The 16,010-nt window shown below is 36.9% G+C and overlaps 1 protein-coding gene across 14 annotated transcripts in view; it reads left to right on the top strand.

The window, feature by feature from the left end:
- SUN1 (Sad1 and UNC84 domain containing 1) overlaps positions 1-16,010 on the top strand; it is a 37,205-nt gene that overhangs the window by 16,380 nt on the left and 4,815 nt on the right. For 9 of the 14 annotated variants that reach the window (XM_075515670.1, XM_075515672.1, XM_075515668.1 and 6 more), the window contains 16 exons: positions 2,391-2,585; positions 2,924-3,114; positions 4,339-4,365; positions 4,470-4,664; positions 6,411-6,533; positions 7,623-7,706; positions 8,025-8,135; positions 9,568-9,666; positions 10,331-10,424; positions 10,552-10,610; positions 11,850-11,995; positions 12,153-12,377; positions 12,885-12,971; positions 13,350-13,393; positions 14,446-14,585; positions 15,528-15,778. In XM_075515670.1, coding sequence (XP_075371785.1) covers positions 2,391-2,585; positions 2,924-3,114; positions 4,339-4,365; positions 4,470-4,664; positions 6,411-6,533; positions 7,623-7,706; positions 8,025-8,135; positions 9,568-9,666; positions 10,331-10,424; positions 10,552-10,610; positions 11,850-11,995; positions 12,153-12,377; positions 12,885-12,971; positions 13,350-13,393; positions 14,446-14,585; positions 15,528-15,778 — 2,071 coding nt within the window. The remainder of the gene's footprint in view (positions 1-2,390; positions 2,586-2,923; positions 3,115-4,338; positions 4,366-4,469; positions 4,665-6,410; positions 6,534-7,622; positions 7,707-8,024; positions 8,136-9,567; positions 9,667-10,330; positions 10,425-10,551; positions 10,611-11,849; positions 11,996-12,152; positions 12,378-12,884; positions 12,972-13,349; positions 13,394-14,445; positions 14,586-15,527; positions 15,779-16,010) is intronic. The other 5 variants (XM_075515674.1, XM_075515677.1, XM_075515676.1 and 2 more) reach the window with 5 other exon arrangements.

The following is a 16,010-nucleotide window of genomic DNA, read 5'->3' as shown; positions in this document are numbered from 1 at the left end:
TAGCCTTTATTCTCAGTTCACATCTGTCAGAATGCAAGCTGTCTAAACAATATTTTTGAAAACTGTAAAAATTATATCCTTTTGTACCTAATCAAATGTAGACTAAATCTGTTTTCATGTGAGGAGGCTCCTGTCTTATTTCCTCTCCCCCTTCCACCCAAATGTAAGCAAAGATTAATAAGTATAATGTATATAGTAATGTATGCTGGGTTTGTCTTAAGCTGTGCTTGGACTTCTGCCTTGCACAGGGTTGCACTGCATGTGGCAGCATTACCAGGGCAGACCAATAAGATCAAGCAGGTGGTGCTGAAGACCTGCCATCAAATCTGTGCACCTCTGGGTGATCGAAGAAGTTATTTCGGACAAGCTCTGGTCTGGTCCTGTGGGCTGATTGCCCATTTGCTGCTAGAACAACTAGCTTTCCTGCAGTGCATTGTCTGGGTTAGCTTTCTAGCTGAAAGAAATGCAGTTCACATGCTCTGATGCAGTCCCATCTTATGTGCTTTACTTTGCATTGTGGAGCAATCGGGAAACTCACTTCTAAAGCACCCACCTTGTCAGAATTAAATCACTACTGTAAGTGTAGCTACTAGGCTTTCTGATATTAACTTATTTGTATGCCAAATACAAGGAGGCTGAGGGGAGACCTTACTGCTCTCTACTACTACCTGAAAGGAGGTTGTAGCGAGGTGGGTTTCGGTCTCTTCTCCCAAGTAACAAGCGATAGGGCAAGAGGAAATGGCCTCAAGTTGCACCAGGGGAGGTTTAGATTGGATATTAGGAAAAAATTCTTCACAGAAAGGGTTGTCAAGCATTGGAACAGGCTGTCCAGGGAAGTGGCTGAGTCACCATCCCTGGAGGTATTTAAAAGACCTGTAAATGTGGTTTATGTGGTTAGGGAGACGGTTTAGTGGTGGACTTGGCAGTGCTAGGTTAACTGTTGGACTTGATGATCTTAAAGGTCTTTTCCAACCTAAATGATTCTATGATTCTACAATACATATCATATTATTACTTTGTAATGTTCTGGGGTCTTTAATGATTGTGTAGGAAAATTATTTCCATTAAATTGTTTTTACACAAATACATTTTATATTTGCTGTTTATATGTATTCTTTTAAAGGGAAAGCTTCCATTTCAAATACAGATTGCATGGTAGAATCTACTCATTCATGTCTAATTTGCTTGCTTGGTTTTGTTTGGGATCTGGGGGAGAAGGAGCTGCTGTAGTTAACAATACCTTGTTTTCTCTTTTAAAAAAACAAATCAAAATCCCAGGAATATTGAAGTAACCGCTGTTACAGCTCTGTATATCCCTGTGGCCCAAGAGGGGAGCAGACTTTGTAGGAAAGCTGGCCTAGAGCACTTAGTGTTTGGATACTTTGGGTCACAGTGCTGTATGGTTCTAGGACCTGGCCTCCTGCTGCGCCGTACCCTGTAACAACAAGCTCTGCTCAGTTTCGTAACTGAATGTTTCCTTTGATTTTATGTATGAGCATTCTGCTTTAGGCTAAACTGTTTTAGTAAATTTATTTCTTACTCCTCTGTTTAATCTGTTTGTGTTTGCCTTGTGTTGCTGCTTTGTCTTCGTTGTAAGTTTTCATGGAGGTTCTGAGAGAATCAAGTATAAAAGTGTGGAGTAGAGTTCCTGGGGTAATGATGTGAAGCTTGTCTACATGTGAACTTGCCTCTGTAGGATAAAACAGAGAAAAACGGATGAAAGACACTAAACATTTTTATTTGTTCAGAGTTAAATATTTCTCATGATTTCCATTAATTTAAATCTTTTAAAACCACTTTTTAAAATTAATGGTAGTTAAACTAATGTAGCTAAAGTAGGGAAGTCTTGAAGTATCTTAAAGGGAGGAAGTTCCTACTTGTTGGGAGATGGGAATTCAGGGTAGTGTGGCATATGGATCTTTGGTTCTCAAAACAAGGAATTGGTAAACAAAGAAATAAAAAAACTTTGACTGAAAATGAATCTTTACTTTGCAACTTAAAGTGCATCATGATTTTTAATTTGCTGCTAGGCGTGGTGAAGAAACTATGTCATGGATGGCTTCGTCTCTCAAATTGGTCCCAAAAGAACTCGGCTGCGTAACGAATGCTTGCTCTGGCAAAACTTCAAACGTGGTTTCCATGGTGGTGGTTTCTTTCTAACTGTGATTTGCTTTCAGTTGTTAAACTTGTAATATGAATTGCTTAAGAGAACATTGAATATCTACATACTTCTAAATTATTTGCGTTACGTGGCATATCTTGTGGGAATTGCTCCATAACCCCGAATAAACTGCTTTTAATGGAAACTTAGACTAGCTTGAAGGGCGTGTTTGTTACTAGAGGAATTTTCTCTTAAACCTGGTAACTTTGCTATTCTTATTTTGCTGCAGTTCAAGTTATTCTTCATCTGCTTTGGATTTTGAGACTGAAAACAAAATAGATCCAGTATTTGATTCACCAAGAATGTCACGGCGTAGTTTACGGTTAGCTGCAGCAGGATTTAATAAATCAGATGATGCACGAAGTGATACCTTTCGTGACAGCTCTTATGCCGGAAACATGTCCTTCAGAGAACAGTCTTCTAAGTAAGCATTTTTTATCATCACAAGTTAATTTATTGGTTGGAGTCTTGAGACTTCCTGTTTGAACACAGTAGTACAAATATAGGCTACCCACTGTTTTACTCTTTGTTCTCAGTGTTTGCTGCCATACTTTGAAAATTATGTTCAGTATGTGGTTTGCAGTGAAGTCTTTGTAAAAGTATAGATGCTTGAAGGTGATTATTTTTTTAAACCTGATTTGATCTGTCTAGTCACATCAGTGTTGAAATATCTTGACTGTTGATTCGTTTAATAAAATGAGAGACTAACAGAAATTTGCATCTTTAGTGCTATGTCTTACTTGTCTTTACTTTGTTTCCTAGGATGGTGAAGCAACGCAAAAGTATGAATAAACAATCTGGCAGTGTAAGACACACGCCAAGGAAAAATCTATCCAGCTCTTCCATTTTTAGCCAAAGCAGTTTCAATAGTCATGCCAGTGATGCATCAATGGTATCGACTGTGTTGGATGAATCCTTGATTCGAGAGCAGACAGAAGTTGATCATTTCTGGGGTAGGCAATGATTGCTGTTGCTTGTATCAAACTGTGAAAACTGCTTATGGTTTGGTGTGTATAAATGTATGTTGACATCTTCCCTCTTTTTCCCCACCCATTTTTCCATCCTGCCCCCAAACGTGTCCATGTACTTACACTTCTGCTGTAGATGTCTGCTTGCTAAGATGCCTACTGGAAATTCACAGTCCAGTGTGTAAACTTGATTTACTGGCATAGTCAACATCAGGACACGTTGCGCAGTCAAGTTAATATGCCAGGCAAACACATACAATTTTGTGATACAACACCATAGATTGTATAGATGTAATTATCTCTTATCATTACTTTTTTCAAAATGTGCAGAGAGTACTGTATTTAAAGAATGGTAAACATGTAACTTGTCTTTGAAAAGCCAAAGGAAAAGCAATTTCTTGTTTGTTTACAGGCAGAAGTGTGTTTCAACTTAACATACCTTAATCTGAAAGTTTCACATTAGTGGCACTTCAGGATTTCCTGAGAGGGTTTTTGTGTGTGGCTAGCTGGTTTGGTTTTGCAAGTATATACAAGTATACTTTTCTGGTACCTACTTTCTTCATTGAAGAGAAAATACAAGAGTTGTCTACATAAAGTACTGTCTACATAAAGTGTTGTGTAGGAGAAGATCAACAACTTATATCGCCCAATTCAGACTATCTGTTTCTAGTCAGTATGCTTGTGACCTTCCGAGAGTCCTAATGTAAAGAATTGTTTCCATCTTAGCAGAACGTATTCTAAACTTTAGATCTTAAGGTACAGTAGTACCAAAGTAGTTACCAAGCAACAGGAACAGTGTAAGCTTGTAATTAGCTGCTTTAAAGTCACATGGGAGCTAAGAAAAGGTGTAGCTGTCATTCATATTTTGTCTGCCGCTTCGGTGGTAGAATGCTTTTCACCGACTACTACATTAACATTTGAATATATGGATCTATTCATGTGGTGGACTGCAAAATATGTTAAATACTATTTGAGTATATGGATCTATTCGTGTGGTGGACTGCAAAATATGTTAAATACTATTTGAGTATATGGATCTATTCGTGTGGTGGACTGCAAAATATGTTAAATACTAATCAAAGTGGCTTTTCTTTGCAGTCTTAAAATTAGTGGGACTTTTAATTTGAGCTCATGTCAGATATCGTAGTTGATCATGGGACTTCCTTATATTTGGGACCAAATTTTTTTTTTTTTTTTTTCACTTTGAAGGTCTTGATGATGAAGGCGACCCTAAAGGTAACTACACTTTCCTTTTCCTTCCACATGCATTCTATTTAATGGCAACTAGTGATGGCAATACTGATGTCAATGCACTGAATGTTTTAACCTTGATTTGCTAGGCAGTGATACTACACTGACGCAGGGAAATGGCGATATAGCAACAGCAGAAACGCAGACCACAATGATCAATGGCTACACTTGCAGTGACTGCAGCATGCTTTCTGAACGGAAGGAGGTTCTTACAGCGTACTCAGCTTCTCATGTGCCATCTTCCAGAATTTACTCTAGGGATAGGAGCCAGAAACACGCATCTAGTAAGTTACTTTTTCTTGTGTTTTATCTGGGTAGCAGAACGGTATACAGTTTAGTTGATGTGTTTTCCATGTAGTGTTATTTAAGCACTTTACCTACCCTGCTAAATTTACCAATAACTAAATTCTAGAGATCAGCTTATATGAAATACCTTTTTCTATATCAGTTGAAACTTTACATACTTGTCAGCTTATGATACATAATTATAAATTTTTTTCAATGTTGCTGTAGGAATTCATTTAAAAATGAAAATGCTGTGGTATCTTAACAAGTTACATTTCCAAATTGATTTGGAACACAATGGGCAGTTCCAACCAGCACCGATCATAAGAGTCTCCTAATCTGGTATTGGATCTCTATGTGTCTGTCTATGAAGTTTTTGGTCAGGGTTTTCAGATAGAAACTTTTTCTATGCATGTTTGTGTGGTTGGTTGGGTTTTTTTTTTCCTTTCATGATTGAGCAGAATTCTTACTTTGCAGTGCTTCTGCTATCCAGGAAATCTCTGAGATACCTTTCTACTTTCTGCTTTATTTTTTTCTCCTCATTTAACCTTGCAGCTTACTAGTGCTTTTAGAAGCTAAACCTCAACTACTTGAAAAATTGAACTCCAAAAGGGAAAAACCGATTCCAAATAGACTTCCTAGGGACTACATTCCTAAAGCTCGAAAACAAATAAATCTGCTGTAAATAAGGTTCTGCATTTCCAAGGCAATCTCCATTCTATAGATGGTTGTCCTCAGTGTCTTGACTGTGTCTGCCTGCCTCATTCATAGCATCTTGAATTTCCTGATTGTTGGTAGTCCTCAGTAATCAGAAATAAGTTGTTTCTTGAGTGGCCTTGAATTAGAAAGGAACAAATTTTGTGAATCTGTAGGTGTGTTATCCTTCAATGAAGTATGTTTTCAGTTGCAGGAAATCAGTTTGGACTGTAAGGTGTGACTTTAAAGGGAAGTATTTCTTTTTGGCTAACATGTAGCACAGGTAGGAATTCTTTTGGCTCGGCATAATGAACTACTTAATAGTTTTCATACAGTGTCACTTTTTCTGTGCTCCTGAGTTTGTAATCACATAGGATAATTTTATGTGACCTCACCTTTGTATGTTCCTTTTAACTTTAATCCAGCCGTTTGCGTTAAACTTAGGGAGGGAGCTGGGGGGAGCAGGAAAAGGGGCACACAATCATGGCAGGTTTTTGGAATGTGGCTGCTTCTAGGAAAGCAGCAGCATGGTGGACTACGGCTTTGTTCCCATGGCTCTGAAGAAGTCTGTGTGTCTAGCACTTGAGGCAGACTACTGTAGTAACTTCCTTCAATGAAAAGTGGAGAAGAAGGTGCAAAGTCCTCACTTTTTCAAATCCAAAATAAGAATGTAGTTTGTCTCTTTGGAGCTGTGACCCACAAAATCAGTATCAACAGCTTGCATCATTGAGAAATCCTGAGTTCTGTAAGCAAGGAATTCATTGCTATTTAGAGTTCTTAATTCTCACTAAGAAAAGGTATTCTTGCTGAAGCCATACATTCTGTCTTGAAGGCGTTTTCCCTAGGATGTGAAGTTCTTACAAAACCTTTGCTTTAATATCTAATGCATCCAGGCTTTTCAAACCATGCTTGCTTAAGTTCATACTTCTGGCTAAACAAAGGCTTTCTGTGCTTCATCCTTGCTCTTCCACAAGCTAATGGTCACCAGAGAATAGAAGTACATCTTTACATAGGTGAATAATTTCTATTCACACTGTTTTTTTCAATAGGAGGAACCTATTTCTACATGAGTAAGATTCTGCGATTGGTCAAACATGCTGCAGCATCTTTTGCATCACTATTAGTGCAACTATTTCAAATGGTTTTGCTGAAGCTGGGTTATGAATTTAAAGGTACTTTTTCAGTTGTCTTCCTTGGTCTCCACACAGAGCCAGAGTATGTGTGTTGGTGTGTCTTGGGTTTTTTTTGTTTGTTTGGGTTTTTTTGCTTATGGGCTTCATCTTTGGCACTATGGTGTTCTTTTTCTGTAGTCTTTTGGCTGGCTCCTGTCTTTCTCCCTTTTTTTATTATTATTATTATTTAATTATCTCAGTTTTGCTACCCTTTTCATACCTACTCTCTGTTTTGGAAGTATCAGGATTCATGTATGTGAGATCTGTATTACAGTTAAGATTCATGTGTTGATTTTTACTAGGAAGTGGTAGAAGGCAATGTTTAAGTTGAGAAACTTAAGTTGATTTTTAAAAAAACTGTTTGGTGTGATAGTGTCAAATCCTAACTTTTCAATGTCTTTAGGTTTGGACTATCTTGTTACCCTTAAGCCCACTGTGCACTTAAAGCTTGATTAGATCTGTCTTGCCAAACTAAAGCTGCCATTATCACTCTGCACTACTCTAAAGCACATCTTGTTTTCCTTGAAAATGTTCGATTCTTCTTTGGTGCTTTCTTTTCTATAATACATGCTCTATGAGTGAAGTTACCTTCTGCCTATGGCAATTTAACTGATTTTTGTGTGTGAAGAAAACTTTGTTCTCTCTTGTTCTCTGTGCCTCGGTGCCTTATAACTTGCTAATGCTCTCTTCTCAGTCTTTTAAGATCTCTGATAAAATCAACCCAAAGATGTAACAGTTGGCCCATTTGACAGAATGATGGGAATAGGGACTCAAGATTTGATGAGTTGTTACTTAAGACTTTTTTACTAACTTTGCTATCTGAAAAGAAGCAGAAAGATATTTGAACCAAAAGGTTCAAAGATTTTTGAACCAAACAGAACCCTCTCTTACTTAAAGAAGAAAAAAGTAAGATTGCACAGAGTAGGCTTCTTCCTTGATCATTTCTCAGGTTTCCTGTGGGTAACCTGGCTTTAATAGGGAACCAAGCCAGTTTAGCTAAAATCTACATATATGATAGCTAAAATGTGCATATATGAAAGGCTTTGAACTTGAGTTACATTCCATGTGTGCCTTCTGAATGTGTTGCAGCTCACTCAGACTACTGTGGAAGCATGAATGTAAAGGAGTTTTACAGAGAAGATAGCCATCTTGGTGTAAATGAGGAATCAATATGTAAGTATGATTGATGGTGTCTTTTAGCCTTGGGCTGAACACCAGGTTGTTGCTATAATAGTATCAGATGCCCCATGCCCCTATGGAAGCTACAAAGTAAACGTTTGTTTTGCAACTTAGATGTAGGGGGGAGAACAGTGATTGCCTGGTGTACTGTATGTAACATTTAACTGGGCAAGTTTTATTCCACTGAAGTTTGCTTAGTGGTTCTTGATTTGATAACTGGTATTATGAAATAGACTTGTTCAAGTTATCTTGTAATACTCTTGATTTGATCCTGGCTTTGTCCCATTAATTGACTGTTACCACAACCAACAGGTGATGACTGTAAGGGGAAGAAACATCTTGAAATATACACCACAGACCACATGCAATCCTCATGGGCTAAAAGGGTAGCAAGGACCATTTGGCACACCTTTTCTTATGCAGGTTGACTTGGACCTTTTTTCTTTTGCTTTTATTTTGCATCGCAATCTCATAGTGTTAATCATACATATTGTTTTGTGTTTGTTTTTTTTTACCTTCATCTATCAAAGTAGATTAAAAGTGTAAAGTGTCTAGAAAATTAACACCTTTCCTGTTTGACTTCTTGCTCTGATACTGGCTTTTGTACAAGCTTGGCAGACTGCTTACCTATTAGTAAAAACAAGCTGTGGGGACAGCATACACCTTGTACGTTAGAAAGAACAAGTCAGATTGCTAGTTTATTGCACTTTGGGAGGTCTGTACATGCGATAGGTTGAAAAGCTGCCTTTAAATGAAAGCAAGGTATGAGGCATTGGTATGCAGAGTATTTAAATAAAGGGTTTTTAACATTTTATTTTTGTTCTAGTGATAGTAAATTTTTACAGGAATCTTGCATACAGGTAGAATCTTCCCTGTGAGATGAGCGTTCCCTAGCTTTAATGACAGAGGCATCAAGAATCTGTTGAGTGCTCTTTATTCAGCAAAGGAAAATAGTTTGAGACACTTCAGTCACCTAAATGCTTTGCAAAATATTGGGTTGGTATATCTATAATCACTCAGATTAACCCAGACATATCTGCTAATCTAAAAATGCAGGATTATTTTCTAAATGTATACCGTGTAGTTTGTTCTGTAGAATGAACAGTCCTTGTCTTGGATATAGTAATTATTGGCTTCAGTGGGCTTTAAGTTACAGCATTTTGTTATAATGCATTTTTTTGTTGTTGGTTTTGGTGGCTTGTTTTTGTTGGTTTTTTTTTTTTTAAGAGACTCAAAACTGACATACTGAAGATCCTTGGGAACATTGAATTTAATGAAAACTTACTGCTTGTAACTTCTAGTAGGGAATATTTTCTATTATTTATCAGTATTTCTTAGACATTATTTCATTCTTTCATGAGGATTTAAAATTTTTAATTGTTCCCTCTTCTACACAGGAACCTAGATAATGAACTCGATGTATAATTTGGGACAAATAAGATGCTTTTAAAGTAATGATGTCCTTAAAACTTGTTTTTATGGTAGTACTTTTTTTGCTATTCTCTGGTATCCTTAGCATGGCATTGTTAGATAAATATGCTAAAAAATGTAAACTTTTTGTTGATTTTGGAAAAGTGATATTCTAACTGCACAGATGCTGTTGATCATTCTACTTATCTTTATACATGAGAATTGTTTCTAAATTGTCTTGGTCTTACTTGGCTTTATATTTTAGTGGCTCTCTTTGCTTATAAATAGCAAACAACCAAGTTTGTAGATTATTGAAAGGTATGGCTTAAAACTATGCAGAACATGCAATGGGCAGGGATTGAGTCTGTTTTACTGCACGTACTGCAAAAGAACCTTAAGCTCATTTATGTATGTTACCACATAGAGTTAATTTGTTATAATCTAGGTTACTTTATGCTTCACATGTTGCAAACAGTGGGAGCAACAGGATGGCTTGTGTCTCAGAAGGTGTTGTCTCTACTTTGGCTGGCCATTCTTTCTCCAGGTTACTATCCTGATCTGTGTGTGTGTGCATTGCCTGTTCTTTTTGACAAACTAGGAATCTGTATTATGTGGCTTACACTAATTTAACTATGCCTATGCTGTAGCTTTTGTATCTTGAAACGCATGTGCTACTTTACTCTCTTTATTGACCAAAATATGCTTGATGAGAGGGTGTATTTCTGTTCCTAGGCATAATGGGAGACTAACCAGACTGTTTCATGAGGGAATGAGTGTGTGAATAGCACAGAATATGGGGCGTCAAGAATAACGGGGTGTGTTTGGTTTGGTAGTTGCTTCCTATTATGGTATTCCTCTTAGCAAAAACTGATGCTGCTAATCTGTGCATTTATTGAAACACACCGAAGTCTTCAGTGTGTGGTAACTTGGATTCAAGCATTAATACTGAATTTCTGGCAAGATAGCATTGCTGTAACAAATGAGCATTTCATCTTTTTGCATGACTATTGGTTTTGTTGAGTAGCTGATGTTATAATGCTGTCATACTTGTGATACCTAGATGTTAATAAGCTGCATGCATTGCCTGTACTCATGCATTTCTCTGCTGTGCAAAGTATTCTTGGCCACAGTTGCATGTCCCTCTGCTTGGTTTCTTTGAACATATGCTGCAGTAACTACGTTTCACACTGCTGCTTTTTGTCTTCTAGGGAGGGCAGCTTCTGGCATGTTCAGGTTGCTTAAAACTGGGTGGTATCAACTTGTTACTCTGATGTCTTTGCTCAAGGTGTTTCTTCTTAAAAGGTGTGTATCCTTTGAAAAAATTGTTTTGTGAGCAAATTATTTACCCAGTTACAATATAAAACAATAAAATATGATAAATGTATTGTTTCTTGTAAACTTTCCTCTCTCTCTCTCTCTCTCTCTCTAGATGCCTTCCAAAGATCTACAAGCTATTACTGTTTCTTATCCCCCTCCTGTTTCTACTAGGTATGTGAATCGTTTAGTTACAATACAAATCGGTGTATGCTTTCTACAGCTGTTCCAAAATAGCATTTTTAGTTGAACTTTCAGTTTATGAAGAAGATGCAGAAGCAAAAAAGAGCAAGTTTGTTTGTGAACAGGGCAGTAATTCAAGCTCTCAAAGTACTGACAAGTCAGTGAGCTTTCCCCTTACCATGAAAGGAATACCCTTGATTTAATTTCATAGAGCTCTTTAGACAGAGAGAGTGGGTGAGTAAGTAAATGCACTGAAGTCCTTTTTTTTTTTTTTTTTTTTTTTTTTTTTTTACATCTCTTCATGGGAATAGCAATGAGCTCATAAAGGGTAGCCTGCGTACTGATTGCTTTGATTGTTGTCGGTATCTGTAAAAGTGTGGTTAAGTTCTTTTACCAATTCATCCTAAATCTTTCCTTTGCTCTAGGCCATGCTTTAGTTGCTTAAAATACTGCTATTTAGACGGGTTAGTCGACAATATTCCAGGCCAGCTGTCTTAATCTGAAATAAACAAAGTCAGTTTAAAATATTTACCAAAAGTGCTGGGCCATTTCTGAAAAGCAGTTTCATGTCTTTGCATGTCCTAAAAAACTTGTAGCTATTTTGGGGAGAAGATGAAGCTTCTCAGAAACTTACAGTGGGGATTCAAAATCCTCTGTACTAGGGAGAATAAGAAAGGAAGAAGTTACCCTCTGTAGAAAACGCTGCTAATTCTCACTAAGATATTGCAAAAATAGGTGTAATATTTGTGAAATGCTAGATTGTTTCCATGGAAGCCTAAGTTTCCTCCAACTTTTATTAGATATTATGCAATGTGGTATGTAGCAAGTAGGGTATAAGGCAACATATTTTCCATTGAGATAAAAAGCAGCATTTACATCTGCCTTCAGTGAGCATGGCCTGTCTTAATCAGTAAATGAGATCTAGGTGCCAGGGAAGCCGTAGTATGAGATTAAGGATATATCATGATATATAAGTGCAAGTTGCCTGCCTTACAACTGTGTGAGTGGTGTTGATGGATGTTCTGTAATATTCTTGAGTGCTTGACTTAACAATTTTAAAGCTGGCTCGTGCTGATTTTTATTTAGACTGGAGTAGCGTCCACTGTGTGACATCTACCTTGCAAACTTAAGGTAGCTTGCGTCCTTAAGTAAGAAGACGACTTGTAGATATAAGCAGTCTTAAGGGAGACTTCTCATGAACACCCTTTTTGCTTTTTGTTTCTGATCTAGGTATATGGTTCTGGGGGTTTAATGGTCTCATTTCATTATTCCCTTCATTGAACTGGACAAGAATTGATAGAATACAGAGAATAGATGACTCTATTCGTGTTCCTGAACCACCAGCTGATTCTTTTCACTCTGTGCAACCTCCAAAGGTAAGGGAGAACAGTCTAGGGAAGAGCTTCCGTATCTTTTAAGACTTCTTAACTCCCATGTCTTCAATATTTTGCAATAACTACCTGATACACAAGGGTAATGTGAATAAATGTCTTGATTTTTATATATTAACAAAAAAAAATCTTTATACCTTAGGATACCATAAATGTCTTTGATTCTGGTCGTATAAGTGAGCTGGAAAAGCAAATGGCCTTCGTGTCTGACAGATGCCATCACCATGATGAAGAATATAGCAAAGTGATGCTTCTACTCCATAATCTTCAAGATCAGGTTGCCCAGATGAGCGACAAAAGTGAAACATTGAAGCTAATAAAAAATGTAATGGGTCAATATCTTAAAGATATGAAACTGGAGGAAAAGGTAAGATAGTCAGTTACTGATGCTTTCTGTTACTGATCAAAGTATTCTGTTTTAATAATGCAGACTATTAGTGATTTGACTTTAGGATTCTTTTCTGTTACAGAATTAACTGATAAGTAGTAAATGCCAGGGTGTAGTCACTGGCATTTGTTCTTCCTTTGTTATTGCTGACAAAGAATTAATTCCAGATAGGTGGTCTAAAGTAGAATCTTACATTGCTGAAAAGCAGCTGAATTTATCCTGTTTTCATACAGAGAAAGAAGACTATAGGAAGGACTAGTGACAAAGAAGGGGTTTTGTGGTAAACTTCCGTGTGTACAACCCCTACTACTGCTGAATCAGGCCTTTATATTTTTTACAGATTCTATAACTTCTCACACCACCTGCAGGATAAATCACTTAAGCAGTTACAGAATGAAATAAAAATTATGCTTTGTAGAAAATATCAATTATGCTATTTGTACTCCAAAATAAAATACACCGCCTTTTTCTTCCCTGTTTTTTAAGACTGACTTCTTGGCTTTACATCAAGAACATGAGCTGCGCATCCTGGCACTGGAAGACATTATTGGAAAACTCTCTGCTGAATCCAAGGTATTGAAAGTTAGCTTTGCTAACTCGCTCTAATTGTAACCCATTGATAAAATCGTCTAAGTTTTTGTTGGCTATCCCAAACCCCAGTTTGCTTTACTCTAGCTATTACAGTTCTTTAAGCCTCAAAACTTGTTTGTGTTCTTGCTCCTCCTTCTTGGAAGAGGTTTCAGTCCAAAGATTAAAAATTATTCACTTGACCAGGGAGGCAGGTTCTATTTGGAATAAAATCGTATTATACAGAGGCACAAACATAAGTGTGGGGACACAGTCCTGTATAGGTGGTGCTAAAATCTGTCACTTTCATTTAACATTCTTTATCCTCTTTCTGTCACTTGTGTTTCTTTGTATATGTGAAAACTTAACTTTTGTATTTTTTAGGACATCCAGAAGGAGCTCGACGTAGCCAAAGCAAAAACAGTGAGGTATAAGCACTTTTCAAATGTATTTTGCTTTTGCAATCCTGATGCTAACTGATGGTGATATACATGCTCTTCTTTGAAATACAACAATACTTTTCTTTGTGTGTCAGTTAACTGACCTTAAGAGTTTGTGTTGTCAGCAAGAGTACTTCTGTCTTATAGTAAACTTTAGCTGTGATGCTGAACAACATCAGTACAAGGCCCACTTCCAGTGTGTGAGCAATCCTACGACTACGTTTTTTACTAGAGAAAGCTGTCTATTTAGTGGAGGAGAATGAGTGACTTCTCATCCTCTTATAAATGCATTAGAATTTTTTCTCAAATTGCTTAGTGAAGTATACAGTAACTGCTTTTGATAGGCTTTATATTTAAATTCTTGAATTATATCAATTCTAACCTTTGTCTCTGTTTTTGGTTTGTCAGCTGTACTACTTTCCACTCATGTACTGTGTAATACCGGGATAAAAACTGCAGGATTTCATTAAGTAGTTTCCCCATGGGGAAGAGGAAAAGAAACACTTATTTGCTGAATTGTCATTTAAATTGGATCTAAATGTAAAATGGCTTAGAATGATGGCTGATACTTGTTTCCATAGCATGCACTGAACAGAGATCTATATTGGTCATATATGACCTGCTCCTTAAGCTCAACTTGACACCTGCCTCTAAAGTTATTCTGGTTCAAGTAAGCTAACCTGAAACTTGCTTTAACCAGTGGCAAACTCACGCAAATAATGTTTGACTGGTTTGCCAGAAATCTTAAATTCCCCCAAATCTATATATGTGTGAGTTATTAACTTGTCAGCCTGGTGATGTTCTGAAGTCATGACTGCTGGATTTGTTCACAACTTCAAAATACTTTGCTTTGAATATATTAATCCTAAGTATGCCTTAAATAACATCTTCAAAGAACTGCAAGCTCACAATGTCTATCATGGTGAATAACTGAACTAGGAAAGCACTTTGTATTAGACAAGTATGTTCTCATACCTTTGGAATTTGATGGAATGACTCAAACTACTCTTTCCTAATTATTGACTCTTTGTTTTTGTCAGAGATGGTGATGAACATAACCAACTTTTGTCCAAAGTTAAAAAGCTAGAACTAGAGTTGTCTCAGATGAAATCGGAGCTGTTAACTGGGGAAAGCGTGAAGACGAGTTGTGAGAAAATAGATGTCATTCATGAAAAAGTAGGTTCTGTAACTTCTGTAACTGTCCCAGTAAAACTTGGTACTACTTGATTTTGTTCACTAACTTTCTTGAAATGCACTGCAATAAGTAACATGGGGATAGTATTCATCTTAAAGAATGGTATTCTTTTATTTAGTGGTACTGTGAATTTTTCCATTAGTGCGTAACACTTTACTAGACAAGATTTTATGGCTTGTTTTCTACAATGGCAGGGGTTTTGCATTTAAGATATGATGCGGTAGCAGTTCTGTATACACTACTTTGCTGTTCTTACCAATGTATTTTGCTAACCCATGGAAACATGAAAAAGAAAATTACGTAAAAGCAATTTAGGTTTGTTATCTGAGAGTTGTTTTTAAAATCCTGCTTAAGTTCTTTTGAAGCCTTTTATAAGGTCTGACTAGAATGTAGCCAACAAAATACAACAGTAAGTGTTGATACAGGATTATCAACTTTGACTAAAATATCATCTTGTGATAACGCTCAAATATGATCTAGCTATTGTGTATAGAATCAAAGCATACCATAAGTGAGTGATTAAGTGACTTGCTTAACTAGGCCTAACAAGTACACTGTTCCCCTTAGAGTTACTACGGTGCCTTCTTCGAACTGTTGCAGTCAATTTTTTTTTTTATTCTGAAGTGTTAGACCACTAATGTAAACTGCATAGTTTGCTAGGGCTTTGTTAGGTGTGTTTTGTTCACCAAACTGATGAAGCATCCAGATTTCCCACATGTTCTCCTGCACACCTGACTGGTCTGTTATTCCAGCGTAAGTCAATGTAGTTAAAATGCATATGAAAGCTAGACTTCTGTGTAGTACTGAACGTATGTATTGATTTCACATGTGCCTGTTTTACTTATATTTTTATATATATAGTGTTACTTAATGGTTTATAAAGACTAATAATTCCTATTATAATTATTAATGGCTTCTACTAGGTAGATGCCCAGGTCAGAGAATCTGTCAAGCTAATGCTTTTTGGTGATCAACAAGAAGACTTTCCCAAATCGCTTCTTCAATGGCTTACATCCAATTTTGTGAGCAAGAGTGATCTGCAGACTTTGTTGCGGGATCTAGAGTTGCAGATCCTCAAGAATATTACTCTCCACATGTCTGTTACAAACCAAAAACTAACATCTGAAGTAGTGACAAATGCTGTGACTAATGCAGGGATTTCTGGAATCACAGAAGCGGTGAGTGAGTTTAAGTTCTCAAAAATTCAACTAAAACTGTGAAGAGTCCTTTTATAGGTGTTTTGTGGAGCATGACTGTCAATATAAATGTTAATCATTTTAAGAGACGTCAGGAACATTTAAATGAAATGGGGAGAACTACAGAAAATGCTTTATCAAGTGTATTCTTACAGCACCGCTTGTTGCCTGTTGTGAACGGTTGTGCTTTTTCAAAGTATGCTGTCTTGAAAAT

This window comes from Mycteria americana, chromosome 12 (genome assembly GCF_035582795.1).
Source record: "Mycteria americana isolate JAX WOST 10 ecotype Jacksonville Zoo and Gardens chromosome 12, USCA_MyAme_1.0, whole genome shotgun sequence".
NCBI lineage: Eukaryota > Metazoa > Chordata > Aves > Ciconiiformes > Ciconiidae > Mycteria > Mycteria americana.
This window is presented reverse-complemented; position numbering and strand designations above follow the sequence as displayed.